A 22,882-nucleotide genomic window follows, 5' to 3' on the forward strand; every position below is an offset into this window, starting at 1 on the left:
TCTTGGATGACAGGGGGGTGAGTAAATTATCTGTAAATTTTTGTTCTAGAAGTGGTCTTCTCCTTTAATGAAATAATAACAACTGCACCAGACTTTCAATACCAGCAGTAAATCTATGTAAAATGCTTTAGTAATTGACCGATACATCACCAGGGCTAAAATACAGGCCAGTATTTGGCATTTTTTGATTTTGCAGCATTGGGCAATATGTCAGAAGTTGGACTTTTATCTTGGCGGTGCATATTTATTTTTGTCAGTGCCTGATAATTTACTTAAAAAAAAAAAAAAAAAAAAAAGTACGTAGAAATTAAATTGTTTAGTGAAAAAGTGAGCATTCAGCAAACACATGTCTGTATGTAATTATATAGAATATCTAATGAACATTTATTTTCACATACCTTGCAAACTGGGTCAAATCTAGCAGTGAGATGTGTAAAGTGTACGTTTATAGACTGCAAAAGAAGTTTATTTCTTCACAATTTTCAAATTATTTCTAATTTAGAAAATATTACGTAAAAAAAAAAAAAAAAATTTCATTTCAGAAATTGTTAAGTATGTGTTTTTGCATCTAAAGTAGGACAATGTTACTCTTTTCCTGAACAGGAAGTTGATTTAGACATGCTGGATTCAGCAGGGAGTCTTTCAGCCTCTTCCCAGTCTCTAAACACCCCACTGTATCGCTCTTCATCATCACTGTCATCATCAGGACCCTCTGGAACTCCTGGGGCTAGACCAAAAAATGAGGTTAGTTGACCAAAACCTACCTGTTGTTGAACAATTAATCAAAGTCAATACTAACTAGATGAGGAAAGTTCTCGAACAAACTTTGAAGTTGGCTTGAAAAAGCCTTGCCTGTAAGTTTGAAGCAGTTGTAAAAGCTTGAAGTTTGAAATTTTAGATATTTAAGAAATGTTGTAGCAACTTGCTACCATGATTTAACATGTTTCCAGCATGATTAGCATGTTCTTAACATGTTTCTAGCATGATTAGCATGTTGCCAACATGTTTCTAGCACGATAAGCCAGTTGTTAGCATGTTCCTGGCATGTTTCCAACACGATTAACATGTTGCAAACATATTTTTAACATGATTAACATGTTGCAAACTGGTTTTTAGCATTAGAATGTTGCTAGTGTGTTTTTAGCATGACTTGCATGTTGTTAGCATTTTGCTAGCGAGTTGCTAGCACGACTAGCATGTTGTTATCAGGTTTGTAGCATGATTCACGTTTCTTACGTTTTAGCATGTTATTGGCATGTTTCTAGCATGATTAGCATGTTGTCAACATGTTTTTAGTATGATTAACATGTTGTTAGCATGTTGCTAGTGTGTTTCTAGCATGGTTTTTAACATGATTAACATGTTTCAAAATTGTTTTTAGCATGATTAGCATGTTGTTTTTTGAAAACAGTTAACAACCAGCTACACCCAGCTGATTTAGAAAAAAAAACTGCTAAAACCAGCCTAGGCTTGTTTGTCTAGTCTTACCCTGCTGAAAAAACAGCTAAACCTAGCTTAAGCTGGTTAGCTGGTTTTAGCTGGTCGTCCAGCCTGGTCAAAGCTAAAGCTGGTCAGCAGGCGTGGTTTTAGAGGGTTTTTGGCCACTTCTTAGCTGGTCAGGGTGAGAGACCAGTTGGCCAACCAGGTAAAATCAGTTTGGCCAGGCTGTGAGACCAACCAAAACCAGATACTTCCAGCTTAAACCAGCTAAGACCAGCCAACCATCTTAAGATAGTTTTGGCTGATTAAGCTGAAAGTAGCTGGTTTAATCTTGGTTGGTCTTTGAGCAGGTCTCCCAGCTTGACCAGCTAAGACCAGCCTGACCAGCTAAAAAGGTGCCAAAACCACATTAAAACCATGCTGGTTTTAGGTTTTTTTTTTTTTTCTTCTTCCTTCAGTGGAGTTGTTAAGCTTTGCCATAGCAATACACAGCTTACATAGACAATAAGTCTTATTGTACAAAAGGTTTTACCCCCTCAGTGAAAGTCTATGGGATTTTTGGTGTTTCTTTTTTTTTTTTTAGTAGCCTGGTTTATGAAAACCTTGTATTGGATCAGTTTGAAAAAAGTAGGTCTGACCCAAGTTTGCTGGTTGTAACTTTAAAGCTCTAGGAGGAGATACTTTTCAAATTTTCACTCAGAAGAATAATAGGAAGATTACATACTAGATCAGTAAGACTTTTTCAAGCCAACTTTATAACTTACAAGTTTTGCCATTTCCAGTTACCTGAGCAGGTCAGCTTTTCACTGATGTGAGGAGTGCAATCACATACCATTCATACTTTCTCGTGGCTCTGGAATTGGTTAAACCCAGTGTCAATCACCTCTTATGCGCTGAAGTGTCCAACATTTACATATGGTTTTCTGTATGCTGAATGACAATGTAAACAGTAAATTAGAGTGTGCTGTGGTTCCAGCAGCCACTTTAAAGTGTTCTGAAGAGAGATTCTCTCTCTCTCATCTTGTCTCTCATTTTCTTTCTCTCTGAGTGGCTAAAGCTGCTGGAACATGATAATAACAGCCTGTACTGTCTGCCAACTTCCACCAACTAAAACACTTGGAGAAATATTCCTTATGATCTTCCCCTGTGGTGCATGCACATGTCTGGATGTCTGTGGATGCGAGTGAGATTGTGTGTGAGTTTGTGTTCAGAGGCGAGCGTAGAAATCTTCCATTTGATTACCCATTACACGCTTGACTCCACATTTCAGAAGCACGTGGCAAACAACACTTAAAGTGTCAGTGAGAGGCAGGAAAAGATGGACTGAGTGTTTTCATGTCTGTTTGTGCAAACAAAGTTTTTAAAAAAGTAAGTTTGAGAGCAGTGAGGAATAAGAAAATGCTTGAATGTGAGGAAGGACATTAAAGATGGTGATGGTGTTTATCAATGCTGAAGTCAGAATGCTTCTAATTGATCAGTCAATGCTATCAAAAACGTCATGAATAGAACTGATATTGGAGACATGTCTGAAAATATTTATCTTATTTATAATTAAATCAGAATATATTTTTATAAATATGAATATATAAACGTATATTTGGTGTATATATAGTTGTAACTGAATATATAGAAGTAAATAAAATATATATATATATATACATGTATTCTTTTTTTAATCTGAATATATAAATGTAAATCAAATATATAGTTGTAGGTCTGAACGTATATTCTATATATTATATATATTGGTTTACAAAAATATATATATATATATATATATATATATATATTATTTTTTTAATCTGAATATATAAATGTAAATCAAATATATAGTTGTAGGTCTGAACATATATTCTATATATTATATATATTGGTTTACAAAATATATATATATATATTTATATTTGAATATATAAATGTAAATCAAATATATTTGTAAGTCTAAATATATAGAAGTAAATCAAAATATATTTATTTTAAAATATCAAAATATTTAAAATGCATTATTGTATATTTAATCTGAATATATAAATCAGAATGGAAATCAGAATATAAAGTTGTAAGTCTGAATATATAGAAGTAAGTCAGAAAATATATTTTTACACTTGAATAAATAGTTGTAAATTTGAATACACAGAAGTAAATATAAATGAAAATCAGAATATGAAGATAAAAAAAATCTGAATATGTTGATGTAAATTGTGGAATATATATATATATATATATATATATATGTGTGTGTGTATAGAGAGAGAGAGAGAGAGAGAGAGAGAGAGAAATCATGAATATGAATATATAGATATACTACATAATCACAATTTACACTTATATATTCAGACTTGTAACTATATATTCTGATTTATAAAAAAATATATTCTGATTTTTTTAATACATATTCACAATTTACTTCCGATTTTATATAATTATTTCCTGTTTGGTGCTTCATAATTAGTATTTATTATTATTATTATTATTATTACTAATAATATAATGCATATTTATAATTGTTAAATGTATGATTATTAATTTAATCATACTTTGTTTAACAGTAAACACATTAAATTAATCAATAATGACGGTAAAGACATGTATAATGCTACAAAAAGGTTCTGTTTCAAATAAATGCTCTTCTTCAATATTTTAGTTCATCATAACAGAATTCTGAAAAAAATATCTTGTTTCCACAAAAATAGTAACCAGCACAACTGTTTTCAACATTAATAATAATAATGTTTCTTGAACACCAACTGCATTCATCTTTGCCATCACAGAAAAAAAAGCATTTAAAAATATCTTAAAATAGAAAACAAGCTATTTTAAATTGCAATAAATTTCACAATATTAATGCTATGAATCTAATCTGTACTCCGATTTCTCCCTTATCTCAACATGATGATTTTTTATTATTTTTTTATTTTTTTTATCTTTCAGTCTGTAGTCATCTTGACTGAGGTAATGGAAAAATGAAGCAAGTTGCTCGTTGAATGGCTGTATCCATTTAATCTTGATTAATGGGTTGACATAGCAGAGTTCAGCTCAGTCATAGGTCAAGGTGATGAGAGATGAGAAATGGAGCCAGAAAAAAGATTATTAAAAAATGTAAGGCACAGAGAATGCAAGCTTACACGTTTGAGCAAGTACCCGCAGACATCATAGCGAGGAACACGTGTCGCAAAGTGCGCATAAACCCATTCGTGTTTACAAAAGAAACTACTGTTTACCCTGACACTTATTCAGTGTCTGCAACCATAAAGTAAGTGTGTTTGTTCACGTTTGTAAGCGTCTACTGACACCTTTCTGTTTGTTCGTTCCTGCCATTCCTCACCGGATTACATAAGTGTACCTGGTAAACACATGAAAGATAAGGCCTTTTGATACACACACAAGTTAACTAGCTCATAGGTAGCATTTGCACGCAAAATTCTTTTCCTCTTGCTTAGGTATGTTAAACACTAACGGAGCGCTGCAAGGCCACGGCTGCCCTTCATTGCTAATGTACGTTATTTAGAGCTACAGCAGCAGCAACAGTGAATGCCCAGAATTAAGTTTATTGAGGCATCACTGTACGTCCAAGAAATTATGCTGGTTACTTCTGTCTACGTGCTCATGGTCACCATGACCAGAAAGTAAAATAAATAGATTCTGAGAGAAATAACTTGAAGCTGTGTCAGTCATGAAATCATGAGGACTCATAGGAGTCTGTTTGAAAATGCATTAGTAACTTTTCAGCTTCCAAAAATCATGAAAGAAGAAAATCCTGAAAAAGTATCACTGTTTTCAAGTAAAGCAGTTTTAAAAGTAAACTCTTTTCAACATTGATAATATTAGGAAGTGTTTCTTTAGCACAAAATTTGTGTATTAGAATAATTTCTGAAGGATTATGTGACACTGAAGACAGTTTTGCCATCAAATAAATAAATAAATAAAGGTTAATGTTAAAATGCAATACAATAACACAACGTTATTATTTTTTTTTTTAAATCAAATAAATGGAGCCTTGGTAAGTATAAAACTATGTAAGCCTGTTTTTTTCCACTGAATGAAGAAAAAAAAAAGTAATTGCTATATATATATATATATATATCTCACAGTTCTGCCTTTTTTTTCTAACAACTGTGAGTTTTCATCTCAGAATTGCATGATACAAACTCACAACTCTGACTTTTTTTTCAGAGAATTGTGAGATATAAACTTGCAATTCTGTGAAATTAAGTCAAAATTACGGGATATAAACTCGCAAATCAGACTTTTTTCAAAATTGCATGATATAAACTCTCAACTGCGAGTTAAAACATTAGAATTGCAAGACAAACTCGTAATTCTGACTTTTTTTTAAAGCTTTCTTTTTTCTCAGAATTTCAAGTGTATATACCACAATTCTGATTTTATAACATGCAATTGTGAGTTTATATCTCACAATTCTGAGAAAAAAAGTCAGAATTGCATGAATAAAAATTCAATTGTGAGAAAAAGTCAGAACTTGTGCGATTAAAAAGTCAACAATAACAATAATCTATTTTTCTCAAACAATAATCTATTTTTTATTCAGGAGCAGAAACTGACTTCCAAAATAAAGACACCTCTTTCAATTAAAAAAAAAAAAAAATAATAATAATAATAATAATAATAATAATAATAATTAAAAAAAATCATACACATTCCAGCTAATTTTCTCAAACTAAATATTATAGTATTTTTTTTGACTGTATATCATAATTCTGACTTTATTACATGCAATTGCAATTTTATATCTCACAATTCTGAAAAAGTCGCAATAACCTATTTTTTTATTCAGAAAAAAAAATATGGAAAAAAGTATGATTTTAAAAATCATACACATTCCAGCTAATTTTCTCAACCCAAATATTCCAATTTTTTTTTTTTTTTGTTTGTTTGTTTGTTTGTTGGTTTTTGTAATCTGTAATCTAGCTCACTACAAACAGAATTCATTTGTACCTCTAAACTGAATATTCGCCCATGTTAAATAATTCAAAACTCCTAAGTTATGTTACCACCTTCCCTAAGTGTTTTATGAATAATTTATCTTCATTCCTCTTAATGGAGCTGGAATAAGATACATTTTGGTTTGTTTATTTATTTATTTATTTTTAAGATAGACACTTCTCTGTTAAATAATGATAAACAGCAAAACTGTGGAGTAGGCTAATCTTTCTAGTTTAAAAAAGGGCTTGGTGAGAATGAGTGAGAGAATGGGTGTCAAAAAGCAAAAAAAAGATTGTTTTTTAGAGAAGGATGTGGAAAATGTGACCTCTTTTTGACCTTAAGCAGGAAATCTGTTTTCCAAAGTGTTCAAGGTCAGCCATGCTGTATCAGGAATTCTTGCAGCCCAAAACAAGAGCTTTATCTTGCTCTGTGTGTCAGAGAAAGTAAAAGGAAAACAAAATCAGACGTGACACATGAATGGAATGATGTCATTGATTTTACACATCACAATGACCCACTCAAGGTTCTAGTTATATAAGAGGATTGAAAAGAAAGAGATAGTTGTGTTTAGGGGAGGCTAGCAGTCACAGAGAATATCTAAGCCGCCTTATAAATATGCTTTCCCACCCTTCAGATTCATTTCTATGGTATCTGCAATGAGAACTTCCAGCAGTCGTTGATTAATTCATTCATCTCAATTAACATCTAGTGCTGTACATCTTACACGTTTGGTTGTTTGCCCATAATGACCATATTACAGTCTTTGTTTCTTTCCTCACAGGATCCAGAACCCTGTATGTTTCAGCCCACTTTCATCTCATAACTCAAGCTTGTCAGGAGCATAAGACGTTTCATGTATTTGGCTAGCATTGTGATGTTGACAGTTTATTGGCCCGGCATGGGCAGAACTCAATATATTCGTCTGAGGCCCCTGAAGTCTCAGCATAAGAAATCTGTATGTCTTAAGGGGTTTCATCTGTCGGAACTGCCGTCATATTTGTATATCAAAAAGAGGATGGCAGCCAAAGTAAAGCACAGTCATTTGTTGTCTATAAATTTAAAGGTGTGGAATGGCAGGAGATTGAGAGATGTGCGTGACACAGTCCCCTGTGTGTGAAAGCATCGATTGCTATAAATCATGATGTAAATATGCAAACACGCACAGGCAGAGAAGAGCTGGAAACAGGTGTTCTGTACAGTACACACCCACAAACACACACAAGCGTATATTTCAAGAAATATATGTATGGAAGCCCATTTTGATATGTATGTATTTCAGAATATGACTTAATATCTAATTGTTTAATTGGATGTTTTACACCCTAAAATTAACACTCGGCAAGCGCCAAATGCGAGTGAAAATCGGCATTGGCGAGTATATGTAACCGTGCCAGTCGCCAAACTTTTACGAATTATAACAAAGCAATGTTGTGAGAACAACAGACCGTTTTAAAGAAATTTGCTGTTTCTGACATAAATGAGTCAATCTGAAGACAACATCATCGTGACTGGTTAGCTGTTTTGTCATAAGCGACAAGAGCGAATCAAATAATCGGATGCAAACGGGCTGATAAGGTCAGAGCAGTGTGATGGCTAGCTTGTCCCTAGACAAGTTTCTAATAACTTTTACTGGAGATATTGCTGCTTTATTTCGGAAGATTAACTTTTCCCTTCTTTATTTCTCATAACCTGAGAATGTGGTGACACATACCTGGGGTTACGCCGGAACGGAATGGAAACATGATGAGCAAACATCAGAAAGTCATGACGGTTCTCAGTGTTTTAGCGAGAGATGGTGTTTCAGTGACATGGAAGAGAGACTGGCTTGTATTTGATACTGTTTCTGCGTATTCCTTTTGCATGTTAAATGTTAAAGGTTTACTCCACTGCAACATGAAAATTTTGTCATTAATCACTTACCCCCATGTCATTCCAAACCCGTAAAAGCTTAGTTCGTCTCCGGAATACAGTTTAAGATATTTTGGATACCAAAAGGTTTGTGACTGTCAGGTAAATACCACTGTCAAGGCCCAGAAAAGTATGAAAAATATCGCCAAAATAGTCTGCCAGCAGTGTTTCAATCTGAATTTTATGAAGCGATGAGAATACTTTCTGTGCGCAAAGAAAAAAAAAAAAAAAGTTTTTATTCAACAATTCGTCTCCTTCGCGTCAGCGTAACGTCATTTTGGAAAGCATCGGCTGGACGCAAACTGTGTACGCCGGATACACTGTTTTCGTTCAAGTTAAAGCGTAAATATCAGCTCATTGTTTGCACTAAATATGAACATGGATTGACACGAAAGTGTAGTAATTACACCATAAATGCATATATGCATATAGTTAAAGTAACTGCCTGCTTTTGAAGAAAATTGTTTCATGGCCAGTAAAAATATATATTTTTTTTTTTTTTGGTTCTTGGTTTCACATTTTGCAACTTTATTTCTTGTAATTTTGACTTTTCTCAATTGCAGCTTTGTATTTCACAATGTGACTTTCATTTTTTATTGTAAACTTTATCGCAAAATTAAAGGGATAGTTCGCCCAAAAATTACAATTCTGTCATTGTTCCAAACCCGTAAGGAGCCATTCGCATAGAATACGTCTTTGCATCTAAAAACACGAGATGCAGCACTCAGGAATGGTTTTTAAAAAAGCGCAGCATAGAACCAAGGGTCTCGAGACGCGCCTTTGAAGCGAAATGCAGTAACGACAATAACGGAAATAATAGACATAGGCAAACAGCAAATTCCTTTTTTAAGGAACAAGTTGTCATAATCGCTTGAAGAAATGTTATATAATTCAGAGTATCCGGGGTCAAATAAAACAGTTGTCATGCCGACTTGCTACTGTAAACAGATGCTTGCAATGCTTGCCCTGCCCCCGAGTTCTTCTGATTGGTCAACTGCTTTGGATCTGACATTGATGAGCGGCGCTGTATGTAAAAGTTGATTTTGTTTTTTTTGTTTTTTTTTTTTTAACTTGACACAGCGTCTTAAAAACACCGCAATCATGTGCGAGGTGCTGCAAAAGAAGACACGAGCATACCGGTCATGCATGTCCGTCAAGCGTGTTTCCATAGAAAAACAATGGAAACAAAGCGCATTGGAATGGAAAAACGCGTTCTGTGTGAATGGCCCCTAAAACCTTTTTGTTTTCGTCTTTGGAAGACAAATCAAGATTTTTTTGATGAAATCCGAGAGCTTTTGTGGTATTGTCGTGAATGCGCACAAAAGACTGACACAAGAGAAGAACATGTTGAGTAAAGTTATTTTTGTTTTCTTTGCACACAAAACATATCCTCATAGCTTCATAAAATTAAGGTTGAACCACAGATGTCACATGGATTTTATTGATGTCTTTACTACCTTTCTGGGCCTTGAACGTGTCTGTTGTGTTACCGTCTATGTGTTCCAAAGATGAACGAAGGTCTTGCAGGTTTGGAACAACCTGAGGGTGAGTAAATAATGACAGAATTTTCATTTTTGCGTGAAGACTTTGAGTGCCTAACATAATTCCTGACTTTTGATTGTAGACTTAGTATCTTGGCATTTCTGAGCACAGTTTGTGAGGCTTATTTGAGTCAAAGAAGGAAAGATGTATAAATTCTCCATCATCTTTGATTTTTATTAGCATTCAGGCAGCATTGGTTTTGCTTTTGCGTCTCTGTCTCAGACCACAGTGCCCAGCAGGGTAATTACCGCCCTCCTCGTGTGCCTCTGCATGGCACCCTAATCCTGCTCGATAGGTTAGCCTCATTTCTTGTTTTCCCAAAGTGCCGTCTGCTTAATTCAGCATCTTCCATTGTTATTGGAGCCTGGATTATACTGGATTACAGGGATTAGCATCCTGACTCTCTTTCTCTAATCCACAGAGTCAATTAGTGCCGGAAAAAGGGGAAAATACCAGCTATTGTGAGGTTAGTGACATTTGGAGGGAACAATCTTCACCCTAAGAATACGATGCTCTACAGAAATGAGATGTAGTTCCTAATCTTGTATTCAGCTATCAGCCTTTCTAGCCTATAGGGAATGAAAATAAACTTTTAATTCACAGAGACTTGAAATTGCCCCATTCCAATCGATTCTAATTTGGTATATATCCCTGAAGAACCATAAACATCCATGGAACCTTTCCACTGCACAAAAGGTTAATGGTTCGTTTAAGAAGTGTTCCATGAAAGGATTTTAAAATGGTTCTTCTATGGCACCACTTCAAAACCCCCCTTTTGGAACCTTTATTTTTAAGAGTGTACAAACTGTTCCAAACCTACAGATAATAGTGCTTTGAAAATCCCAATTGAGTAACTATGGGACGACAAAACTCTTTAAAATACTATTAGCTGGGGATCAGTCATTGTCCTCGTTATGTCCTTCATAAGTAGAATTGGTACACAGTGTAATTGTTTATCCTGTCCACTGATGTACTTTTACTTCCTTTGGGTGCCTAGTCATCATATTGTTCAGATCATACCACGTGCGGAAAAGATAGATATATGTTTTTACAGTAGCATGATAAGAAAATTGTTTGATTTCACAAAATGGCAAGCATCAGAATATTCTTCGAAAGACACTTGTGGTTGAGTGGATTAAACAGTTGTATTGGATTTCGGAGTTTGTATATCCAAATTCTAATTAAAACGACACGATCGTTTCCATATGCAGCTGACTGTTTTTAGCTTGGATTGGAGCGTGTAACATCAACAGTGATCACTGAGTCAGAGATACAGTTTATGCCATGTAACATGCCCTGAGGGACAATTTACATCACTTCCTGCCAAAAGGGTTCACATAAAACATATGGAAGTTATTATGGGGTAAAGAAGGGGGTGTTCTCACTACAAAACAAAAAAAAAAAAAAAAAAGAGGGGTCGTTTTTTTCCCACGTTTCTCAGTGCACGTGCAGGAATGTCTTCATTAGTTATGGAAAAAGTTTGAGGTTTTGGGGGGGGTATAGATAGCATCTGTGTGTCTACACACTCTACAAACGGCATGTATATATGTTCAAAATAAACAGACTAAATAAGGTCCCTTCTGAGACCCAAGGCAAAAAGAACTTGGTTTGTGTGTATGTGCATTGATATAAGAATCCTTATCATTACATTTATGTGTGAGTGTGTGACACACATACACACACGCACACACCTTACCCACTCAGAATTTGGGTGGGCCAGTCTGACCCCTACCAGCTGCACATTCTTAACCAGACTAGGGGGCTGGTAAACTCTGCACTTCAACCTGCTCAACTTACTACATCTTATTAGCTTTTATTCAGAACTTCAGTCATTTTATAAGCAGAATCTTATAGACAGTGTAACAATGTGGAATTAGATATTAGGGTATTGTGGGTAGCTGTCACGGTGTTGCTATGCTGTTCGTGGTGGTTCTTATGCATATTAGAAGCTAGGCTAAGGTTCTAAAGTGTTCATAAGTTGCTAAGATGTTATTTAGCATTTTGCTGTGTGCTTGCTAGGCTGTTGCGGGTGGTACTGGAGAATTGCTGGGGTGAGAAAAGTCAAAAGAGCCCAAGTGTGAAGCTATTATATTCCTTCTAATTTGCATTGCTGCCATTTGCAGTCTGATTACTTAGAAAAACAATAGCTCACTGCTCTAAAAGCCACACAATGTCTGTAGTGCAACCAGTGTGTGGTGACTTACATGCCAAAATTTAAAACTTAGGGTTACTGGTTTTAAGTAAGTCCTAACACCAAATATGAGTAAAGCTGTAAAAAAACCACCACAAATTACAGTTCAAAAAACAACAAAACAACAATAAATTTTCCAGACCCAGATTTTACCAAACACTTTCCAGTTGTGTGAAGATGTGTGAAGGCATTTTTTTTAATACTGTTTAACATTCATGTTTTTTTTTTTGTTTTGTTTTTGTTTGTTTTTTTAATGTTTTAAACATTCATTATTTAATAATGTAAAATTATTACAATTAAAAGTTTAATTTTTAAAATATTTTAAATCATTATGTTTTCATTCAAGGTGATTTAAAGAAGTACATTTATTTTGATGTACTCAACATACAAAAGCACATGTAAAGCACTTGATTTTAACTTTAAATGGTCGTTAATGCAAACTGATGATATTCCCAGCGTTAAACTACTTGGCACAAGCTGATGTTAATGTTGCATACACAGCCAATAAGATTGCTGCTTTACATTTAAATTGCTGGTTAACATCCACTATAGCATTTTGCAGTGCACATTCAGAGTTACTCTGAAACCCTCCACCTTCCCCAGTACCACCTGTATAGATCTGCTGTGGGTTATTATATATGCTATTTGTCCAGCAGCACTATGTCTTAAATGCTCACAGCACCATATCAGCGTATGTATTGGCAGCAGCAATTCAGCAGCGTAGTAGATTTATTGTGCCAACACCAAATGCATATGATCATATCCATTACCATGCTAAAATCTTCCTAGAGTTGTCATGATAGAACTGTAGTTTGGTTTAATTGTAATACTGTTGCCTGTTTTTGTGAGTACAACATTGTCTGTTGGGGTTTTAATTTAAAGAGTGAATGCTTACTTTCAGTGTATATCTATGTAATTCTAGCCTGCCAACTGGTTAAATGTGTTTAACTGCTTGGTGTTTATCCCATTTCTGTCTCTCTCTCTCTCTCTCACACACACACACAGAGTAAATGAATACTTGAGTGCTCTACCCCGTTGTTTTTTCTGTTGGACACCTGATACGACCTCTGATCCCTAATGCCGTGACAACCTGTGCCCAGTGACCTTACAGGCCAAAAAATGTGACCCAATCCTGCCCCATAACGACTGGGGACACACACTTGCACACACGATTGCATACTTACACACACATACAAAAACTCTTACTCTCATGACTGAAATGCAACATATGACATGCGCTTGGGTGGTCCATTGTTGCCAGACAAGTGTGATGGACCCTGTAGAATTACTACATTATAAACAATTTCTTCCACACCCAATTTTAAGACCTGAAATCTTATCCACTGGTTCAAGTTTTGTTTATGCAATGATGCTGGGGTGTTGTGGATGGTTGTTGTGGTGTTGCTTCTTTAAAAAGTGGCTTGAGTTTCTTCTTTAATGTAAATCAATGGGAATTTTCGTCTTGCAGTCAAAATCCATTTGGTTAATTACTTATGAAAGTAATAGTACGCTTGATAAGTGGTTATTTGCTGGTTGCTTACTTCTAGCTGGCTGCTACCTTTAGAAATGGCTCAAGCTTTTTTTCAATGTAAATCTATGGGAATTTTTGTCTTGCAAACAAATTTTTTTGTTTAATTACTTATGAAATTAAATAGTACACTTGCTAGGTGGTTGTTCACTGGTTGCTTACTGTTAGCTGGCTCAAGTTTTTCAATGTAAATCTATGGGAGTTTTCGTCTTGCAGACGAAATAATTTGTTCAGTTATGAAAGTAATAGTACACTTGCTAGGTGGTTGTTCAAGGTTGCTAACTGCTAGCTGGCTCAAGTTTTTTTCAGTGTAAATCAATGGGAATTTTCTTCTTGCTAGGTGGCTGTTTGCTTACATTTAGCTGGCTGCTTTAGAAATGGCTAGAGTGTCTTCAATGTAAATCTTTGGGAATTTTTGTCTTGCAGACAAAAAATCATTTGTCCCATCACTTATGAATGTAATAGTATACTTGCTAGATGGTTGTTTGCTGGTTGCTTACTGCTAGCTGGCTGCTTGCTTTAATGGCTTGAGTCGCTTTAACAGTTTAAATCTATTGGAAATTTTGACTTGCAGACAAAAATTATTTGTTCAATCACTTATGAAAGTAATAGTACACTTGCTAGGTGGCTGTTTGCTGATTGCTTACTTCTAGCTGGCTGCTTTCTATTTATTTATTTTATTTTTATTTTTATTTTCAATGTAAATGTATGGGAACTTTCATCTTGCAAACTAAAATGATTTGTTTAATTACTTATGAAAGTAATAGTAGACCTGCTAGGTGGATGTTCACTGGTTGCTTACTGCTAGCTGGCTGCTTTGAAATGGCTAGAGTGTCTTCTTCAATGTCAATCTTTGGGAATTTTTGTCTTGCAGACAAAAAAATCATTTGTCCTATCACTTATGAATGTAGCTGGCTGCTTGCTTTAATGGCTTGAGTTGCTTTTTCAGTGTAAATCTATGGAAAATTTTATCTTGCAGACAAAAATTATTTGTTCAATCACTTATGAAAGTAATAGTACACTTGCTAGGTGGCTGTTTGCTGATTGCTTGGCTGGTTTCTAGTTTTTTTCAATGTAAATGTATGGGAACTTTCGTCTTGCAAACTAAAATGATTTGTTTAATTACTTATGAAAGTAATAGTACACTTGCTAGGTGGTTGTTCACTGGTTGCTTACTGCTAGCTGGCTCAAGTTTTTTTCAGTGTAAACGAATGGGAATTTTTGTCTTGCTAGGTGGTTGTTTGCTGGTTGCTTACAGCTAGCTGGCTGCTAGAGTTTCTTCTTCAATGTAAATCTTTGGGGTTTTTTTGTCTTGCAGACAAAAATTCATTTGTCCTGTCACTTATGAATGTAATATAGTTGCTACATGGTTGTTCGCTGGTTGCTTACTGCTAGCTGGCTGCTTGCTTTAATGGCTTGAGTCACTTTTTCAGTGTAAATCTATGGGAAATTTTGTCTTGCTGAGAAAAATAATTTGTTCAATCACTTATAAAAGTAATATTACATTTCTCAACAGGGGACACAAATTGGGGTATTATTAAAGTAAATGCAAATTAATATTTTATGGCACATATATTATATATTTTTTATGAATATAAAATAAAAGTAACAATGTAATTGCAATGATATGATTTTAATTTCTTTCAGCTCATTTTTTTTTATATAGCAATTAATAATTTCAGTAAACCCTGGACCACCAGTATGGGTAATAGTAATAGTGATACTTGCCTGTTGTGCTTTTCTTTGTTATTTGATCTCATTGCCCTATTTTTCTGCCACCTCATTCCCTGCTTCCTCTCTATCTCGTATTCTTTTGTATTCTCAACTCATTTTACCCCCCTTCCCACTCATATGAGGGTGGTGGGTGGTGTGTTTGGGATAGCACGTGATAACAGTGCTTTGACTCAAATATAGTTATTCTGAGTATGCCAGAAGCTCTCCAAAGTATTAATAGTATTTCACTGTCGGTGGCCTTGAGTTGTTTCTATGAATTTGAGAAAACAACAGGCCTACACATTGAGGAATGTAGAATGTGTTACTGTGGTGGTCACAGTCACGCTATGATAATACGGCTAACGCTCTACTGCATCATGTTTCATAGTATTTGCAGACTTCTAATTTCACATTATGGTTACGAAACCTGAGTTGGCGGGTTGTGGACGTTTTAATGCATGTTGAGGTATATTTTGCGCAATACTTTACAGTCTTGTTGGTGTTGGCATGCATGTGTATGTATGAATGAATGTTTGTGGGTGATTTACCGTTGATAGCTTGTGCCAGCGTGGGGCTTTTTTGCCGTTAGCTAACACCGCTAAGGTCATTATTTAGCTGTAAATCTGAGAACCATCAATGTTGTTGGGGAGTTTTTATAGATTTTTTTTACTGATTATGTAGTCTATTTATGTTTTACTGTGTGTGTGTGTGTGTGTGTGTGTGTGTGTGAGAGAGAGAGATTTAAGATAAACCGTGTTTAGGTATGTCTGTGTAACCCTATGTGTGTATTGGTGTCAGTGTGTGTGTTCCCTAGACAGATTTGGTGCAAGACAATGCTTTATCCAGACATCAGTGGCAGCAACATCAACAAGGAAAGGAATGCAATGGGTGGATTTGTCGTCAGCTATGGAGAAATAGTGCTTTTTGGGTAGAATATATTTTATGGAGAGAAAAGTCTTCAGTCTAACCAGAGCATTTCAGAAATTAGTGATGTTAAAGGTGAAAAAGTATGTTCTGTCAGGGGCATTTCCTTTTGAGGACACGAGAGGGAAAATTTTAGGCTCACATTTTCACAGTTTTTCGCACGTTTTACTGATTTTTTTTTTTTTTTTTTTTTTTGCAATTCCATTTAGTGCCTCTACTTAACTTACACTTAACTTACACACGTCACCTTTCAACATTTTCTGGTCATTCACGCCAAAAATCCTTTCAGAATGTTTTCGTATCTCTGTACTCTGAAGCACACGAATGCTATGAGAATATTGGCGACATTTTCAATACTAACATAAAAAGTATTGTCTGGTACGCTGTGTCCATTAAGATCACAATCATGCAGTTATCTTGCTAAACACACATGCACAAATCTTAGATAAGCCACTCGTACCCCTTACATACATGAAGATAATTCCCAGCATGCATCTGGCTTTATGTTAGAAGGGTGGGCGGACGTGGGGATGAGGGTACGTTAACAAAAGCGGAAGAATGTGGAAACAAAGAACGGGGTAGATAAAATAAAAGAGTGTGATAACAGAGGGCAATAAAGGAATTGGGGAGAGAGACAGAACATGAAAAAACGTGGAAGATAAAGGTAGATAAAGAAGAAGAATATGCTCTGATGTTTTGAAGAGAAAGCCACATTCTTCATATAACAGGATGCATCGTTTTTTCGAGGCAGATGATGAAGGTGTTTCTGTCAGTATGATCTGTTCCAGGGATTTCGGGATTACACAAGGTCAAAGATCAGTGGACAGAGCAGGAGTTCTGTGGATGAAGGTCACCCGGAGACGAAGACCCCGACATTCCTTCGGAACCACAGAAATTCCTGTTCAGCCTGACTAAAAAAAGTCAACAGAAGCGAATGATGAACAATAATGAACAACTAACAAAGGAACAGATATTAATAGCCATTGCTCTGTTTCGGGAAAGAGAGTCAGAGGCCCTGTTAAATTAAACTTAGAGTTTCATGTTTTTTTTTGTCAGTTTATTTTAGTTTTGAGGTCATCTATACAGACAAACCAGTGTTATATTAATACATGTTATATGCTAATATAATATATAGCTTTGAGCGAGCTTTTATATTGATATTTTTAGTTTTGGTTTTAATTTTAGTTTAAGTGATTTTAAGTTAAGTGTTTTTGTTTTCAATTTCAATTTGTTTCAATTTCAGTTTTAGTTTTAATTGTTTTAGTATTTTAACTTAAACTTTCAATGTTTTTCAATGCAATTTTGTTTTGTTTTTTTAGTTTTTCAAATAATTTATTAAAGCAATAATCCCCAAAGAGCTGTGGTTTACAGTGAATTTATAACTGTTATAAATTCACTGTAAACCACGGCTTCACAGGGCTTATTGGTTTTATAAAACGGTTATTCCATATACGTAGAAGATTTCACAAAATAAAACAGATCAAATAAAGTGTAATGATATAAATAAAAACAATGTTCGTCCACCAAACAATGTAGTTTCTCAGAAACAGTTGTGGTTGCAACAAAGCGGTTGCCAAGCTTTGAATGCAGTTCAACCAATCAGAATCAAGGACCGGAACTTTCCGTTTTATAAATTTAATTTAGCCTTTTTAAGTAAAAAAATACTAATAGTTTAAGTAGCAATAACAACACTGTACAAAACAGCATTTTTAATATAACGGCTACACAGCTACACATTTAAAATTTACAGTCTATCTTTTACAGGAAAAACACTGAAAATGTTGATGACTCATCCTGCATTATGCTAATTTTGTCCAATCAAATATTCTCAACAATAACTGCAACTTCCTTCAACTGACTTGCATGTAGGAAATCATGGTTCATTAGTGTGACATAACTAACAAGTTTAGGAAAAGCCCTTCAGTGTGTCCCGCCAAAACTTCCTGTTTCAACACAGGAAGTCTTTACAAAGGTCTTTAACCAAATCCACAATTGTGCTAAATTCGGAAACCATATTAATTCGTTTGCCAAGCAAAAGCATTAATCATTTTTCCAGTCACAATGCTGTGGCTAAAATAATCACTTACACACACTTTTTTTTTTTTTTTTTTTTTTTTTTTTTTTGGTGTTTTTCATTTGTGTGTTTTCCACTGAGACATGCCGACATGGTAAAAATATGTGGCACGGTGCTTTTTGTCTCGTACCCTCCTCCTTGTTGAAAAACCTTTAGCAGCATTATCAGTAAATACACACATGATCTAAGAAATTATGGATAATCACACTCATTCAGATGACGATAGATGTTTTAGAGAGTACGTAAGCATGGATGTATGGATGCCTGTGTGTGTGTGTGTGGTGGGATATTTTGTTCATAAGGAGGAGGGTGTTTTCAAGGTTGCAGAGGCTACACAAATGGCCTTATTTCTTGGCCAGCTGCACTTGGTAGGCATGAACACACATACACAAACACACACAGTGTTTTACTCACAGGGACAGGTGGTAGGCTAGTTTATACTGACTTGGTTTGAAATGTAAACTGTGTTTATGGCATTACATTGTGTAACTGAACTATTTTATTGGTACTCCCTGGATGAAAAGCAAATATGAACTCATAAAGTGTTATCGAAATTCCATTTCAGGAATTTCAAATATAACCTGACCTTCAGACGTGTTAAAATGTATTTTAGGGATTTTACATGTTTTTTTTTTTAAATCCTATTGTATGTCCTTGTCATTTTCAAAATATTAATTTTGCTTTATTTCTTTCTTTCAGACCTCTGCTGTATTTTCTGAGAAAGACAGAGCAGGTAAGTTCACATGACCTCATGATTTTTATCATAACCTACAGTAAGCGATATAAGCGATGGAAAAGTCTGATGTGATATGATAATATTACATGTGGCTGTTTACACATTAGTATTTATTTAATGTTTTCATTATTGGGTTCTCACCATTTTATTATAGTATTTAGGTTATACATACAACCTTACTTTCCCGCCTAAGTATGTTAACTGGTGGCACTGGATCTGTCTTAAACACTAGCAGATGTTATTCAGTCAGACGATGAGCTGCCTGATATCAGAACAGAGCTGTAGATGTGGCTGGAAATTGAAGATTATTACTAGAGTGATATATATCTAGAACAAACTTCTTCATTCCCTTATGGATCCATGACCATTTGCTGGCTGAAAGAGATGCTTTGTTGGGTCATAGCAAAAGCATTTACCCTGATGTCGGTCTGACCCTCAGGCTAAAGACAAACGTTGCATGCTAGCATTTAACAAATAGCTATTTGCCATTCAATGCTACTCATGTGGTCTTTTGATGTATGCTGACTTCTATATATTAACTATCTTGTACCGTTGGCCTTTTTGTCATTTGTTGTTTGGTTTTTGTTTACTGAAAGTCAAAGCTGCTATGCATTTCACCCAACATCCTAGTCTAATGTTGAAACGTTCACTGTGTAAAATGTTAATCATGTTAAACTGTAAAAAAAAAAATGTTAAACTGTTTTCAAAGTCCTAAAACAAAAGTGCTGAAAGTTCTAAAATATATAAAGTCAAAATCAGTTCATTTTAAAAAAGATTAGTGCTGTCAAATTGAGTAATCATGATTAATCACATCCAAAATAAAAGTTTGTGTTAATATATGTTTGTGCACTGTATGTATGTATGTATGTATATGGTTATTAGGACAGGTGATTGCAGAGATTCACAATAAACCCCTTATACTCACTTCTGCTGTAGGTGAAGCTGGATCACGAATGATTTGCGCAAACATAGACGCATTTATGTAGATCGGAAGGTGCATTTTATATTATATTTTTGGGCACCAAATTATTAAATGTGACCCTAGACCATAAAACCAGTCATAGGGGTCAGTGTTTTGAAACTAAGATTCATACATCATCTGAAAGCTGGATAAATAAGCTTTCCATCAATGTATGGTTTGTTGGGACAATATTTGGCAGCGATACGACTATTTCAAAATCTGGAATCTGAGGGTGAAAAAAAATCTAAATATTGAGAAAATTGCCTTTAAAGTTGTCCAAATGAAGTTCTTAGCAATGCATATTACTAATAAAAAATAAAGTTTTGATGTATTTACAGAAGGAAATTTACAAAATATCTTCACTTAATACCCTAATGATTTTTGGCATAAAAGAAAAATCGATAATTTTGACCCATACAGTGTATTGTTGGATATTGTTATAAATGTACCCATGCTACTTACGACTGGTGTTGTGGTCCAGGGTCATAAATGTCATCAGATAAAGTGTTCTCTGGAAAACTTTTGGTCACGTCCGTTTTGCATTCAAGTTGAGCAGACACCAGCCGAACCATAGGACATCATTTCAGTTTGACCTCTGTGTCTCCCTGGAATCCACACCAGAAAGCAACAGGAGCTAGTAGACTCAGCATGCGCGTCTGCCTCCATCATCTTTGTACTTGCCAAGTCTTGCTGTGTATACAGTGGAGACAAAGAGAAGGCGTTGCATCATACATTTTCCAAGGTTTTCTTTGTTGGTTATGTTGGTCTGAATGATATCAGTTGCAAGCTCTGAATTCGAAGATCTTCAGGATTTGTGTGGAGGCTACTGCGTTATGTAATGACCCCCTGCGGCTCTGCGCCTTGGTATTCTCGTGTGTGATGGATGATAAAACGCAGGCCTGATTTCAGCACAATGGTCCCCTGTTTCAAAGCACATCAAAGCCTCTCTGTATCAGGCCAGGAATGCGGGGTTCACAGCCTGGTTACATCACGCAAACCCTTCCCCAAGATGCAGAGCATTCATGGTTAATTTCTGGCTTGTTATGGACTTGGACTCTGGGTCACAACACCAGAGAGCAAACAGTATTTATGTTGTGCAAGGAAAGTGATGCCCATCTAGACGTCATTCCTTACTGTACTATCTCTTTCTAGACTAGGCTAAAACACAGCAGGGTTTTGGTAGGAGCGAAAAAGACCAAGTGATTTTAAATGTGTTTTGCATATGTGTATGAGTGAGAGAGCTACTGTTATCTAACACAAGCTCCATGGCCATGAAAGCCTGACATTGTTAGTTTGCATTCAGGGTCATTGTAAGGGGTATTGGGGAACCAGAATGGAGCATTTGGCTGCATTAAGTGCTCAAGTTTCTTGCTGAGGTCTTCACTTTTCCTTGCTTTAGTGTAGACAAATGGATGTGGCTGGAGGCTAGGGTCCTCACATTTGTTCACATGAAGATGTAGCCATGTCAAACCCCATGTGAGGGGTATTTTATCCTACATGATCTCATGACAAAAACGTACCTGTGGGAACTTTTTTGCAAGATGCGAAATACGTACCAATAAGTACATATCGCTGCAGTTTCCAACAGAAATTTACACAAGAGGTGGTAAAACAGCGAGCGCTTGTAACCCTTTTTTTTGAACAGTTATGATTATAACTCCATATGTTTCGCTTTACAGACATTATAAGCTTGCTCGGTAGCTCAGCTGGCTTGGAATTGGACTTAGGACAAGGAATCCTTGGGTACGAATCCTGTGAAAAACATGACTCATGATGAAAGAGCTGAAAGATCGAAAAACAAGCTAGAACGGCATGCTTACAATTGTTTTACACCATGTTTGCTTTTGATGGTTAAAAGATAAAAGGATAGTTCATATAAAAATGATTGTTCAGTTCTTCAGAACACAAATTAAGATATTTTTGATTAAATCTGAGAGTTTTCTGACCTCCATAGACAGCAACAGCCCAGAAAGTTAGTAAGGACATTATTAAAATAGTCCATGTGACATCAGTGGTTCACCTGTAATTTTATGAAGCTACGAGAATACGATGCAAACTCATTATTTTTGTTTTCTTTGCATCCAAATAGTACCACTGCTGTTAGCACACATACATATTTCTTATACCAAAAGATGGAAGGTGATCACAGTAGTCTGTGAGGAAAATGTAAAACATTACAGTTTCTTATAGAAAGGCAGTGGAGGAAATGAAGGACACAGTAGGCGGTTTTCAAAGCCTTCGCTCTCTCACATTATCTTGATTGAAATCCCTTCTTGCTGATCTGGGACCAGGCCTCTGCATTCTCACTAACATCTGTCATTATTGTGTGAAACTTCAAAACTGATCTCAGGTCTGTGTCTACCAAGCGCAACAATAACCTCTCATTCCTTCTTATCTCCAGTGAGTGCGGTACCTATAATCATGTCCGCAGAACGCCTCCCTCTCGGCCTTTTGCCTGTAGTTCTTTGATGTGCGTTCATCCCCGAGCATTCCTGCCCCTATCGCACTCATTCCCCCTGTCACGGCTCAGGCTCAGGGTGCAGAACAATGGGTCTATTGCTCACTTCTGATCTCTCTCCCTCACCTGCATCTGGGGTCGAGCCCCATCTGGGTAGAGCCAGGTCAGTCCAGGTACAGTCTGGTAAGAAAGACTCTGGGAAGAGAGGGGAGGAAAGGAAAGAGGTGAAGTTTTAATGGAGTGCTTGAGGAACTGCTGGGATTGTGACCACACATGCCTGCTACTTCCTGCAAGCAGCTTCCTCAGATCTGTGCTCCCACGTATAATTAGTTATATAGAATGTTGTCAGTCAAATTTTTATTTGTAAACTGCAATAGTCCTTCAGTTTGTGTGTTCTGTCTTAAAAAAATACTATATAATAATGCCTGCTGAAAATTTCCTGTCTAATATGTTTACACAGTGG

At 35.6% G+C, this 22,882-nt stretch overlaps 1 protein-coding gene across 2 annotated transcripts in view; it reads left to right on the top strand.

Annotated features, from left to right (window-relative positions):
* Positions 1-22,882, top strand: part of dlc1 (DLC1 Rho GTPase activating protein) — a 122,107-nt gene that overhangs the window by 25,879 nt on the left and 73,346 nt on the right. For both annotated transcript variants that reach the window (XM_051114003.1, XM_051113993.1), the window contains exons 4-5: positions 604-744; positions 18,964-18,997. In XM_051114003.1, coding sequence (XP_050969960.1) covers positions 604-744; positions 18,964-18,997 — 175 coding nt within the window. The remainder of the gene's footprint in view (positions 1-603; positions 745-18,963; positions 18,998-22,882) is intronic.

The sequence above is a fragment of the Labeo rohita genome, chromosome 1 (assembly GCF_022985175.1).
Source record: "Labeo rohita strain BAU-BD-2019 chromosome 1, IGBB_LRoh.1.0, whole genome shotgun sequence".
In the NCBI taxonomy this organism is placed as follows: Eukaryota; Metazoa; Chordata; class Actinopteri; order Cypriniformes; family Cyprinidae; genus Labeo; species Labeo rohita.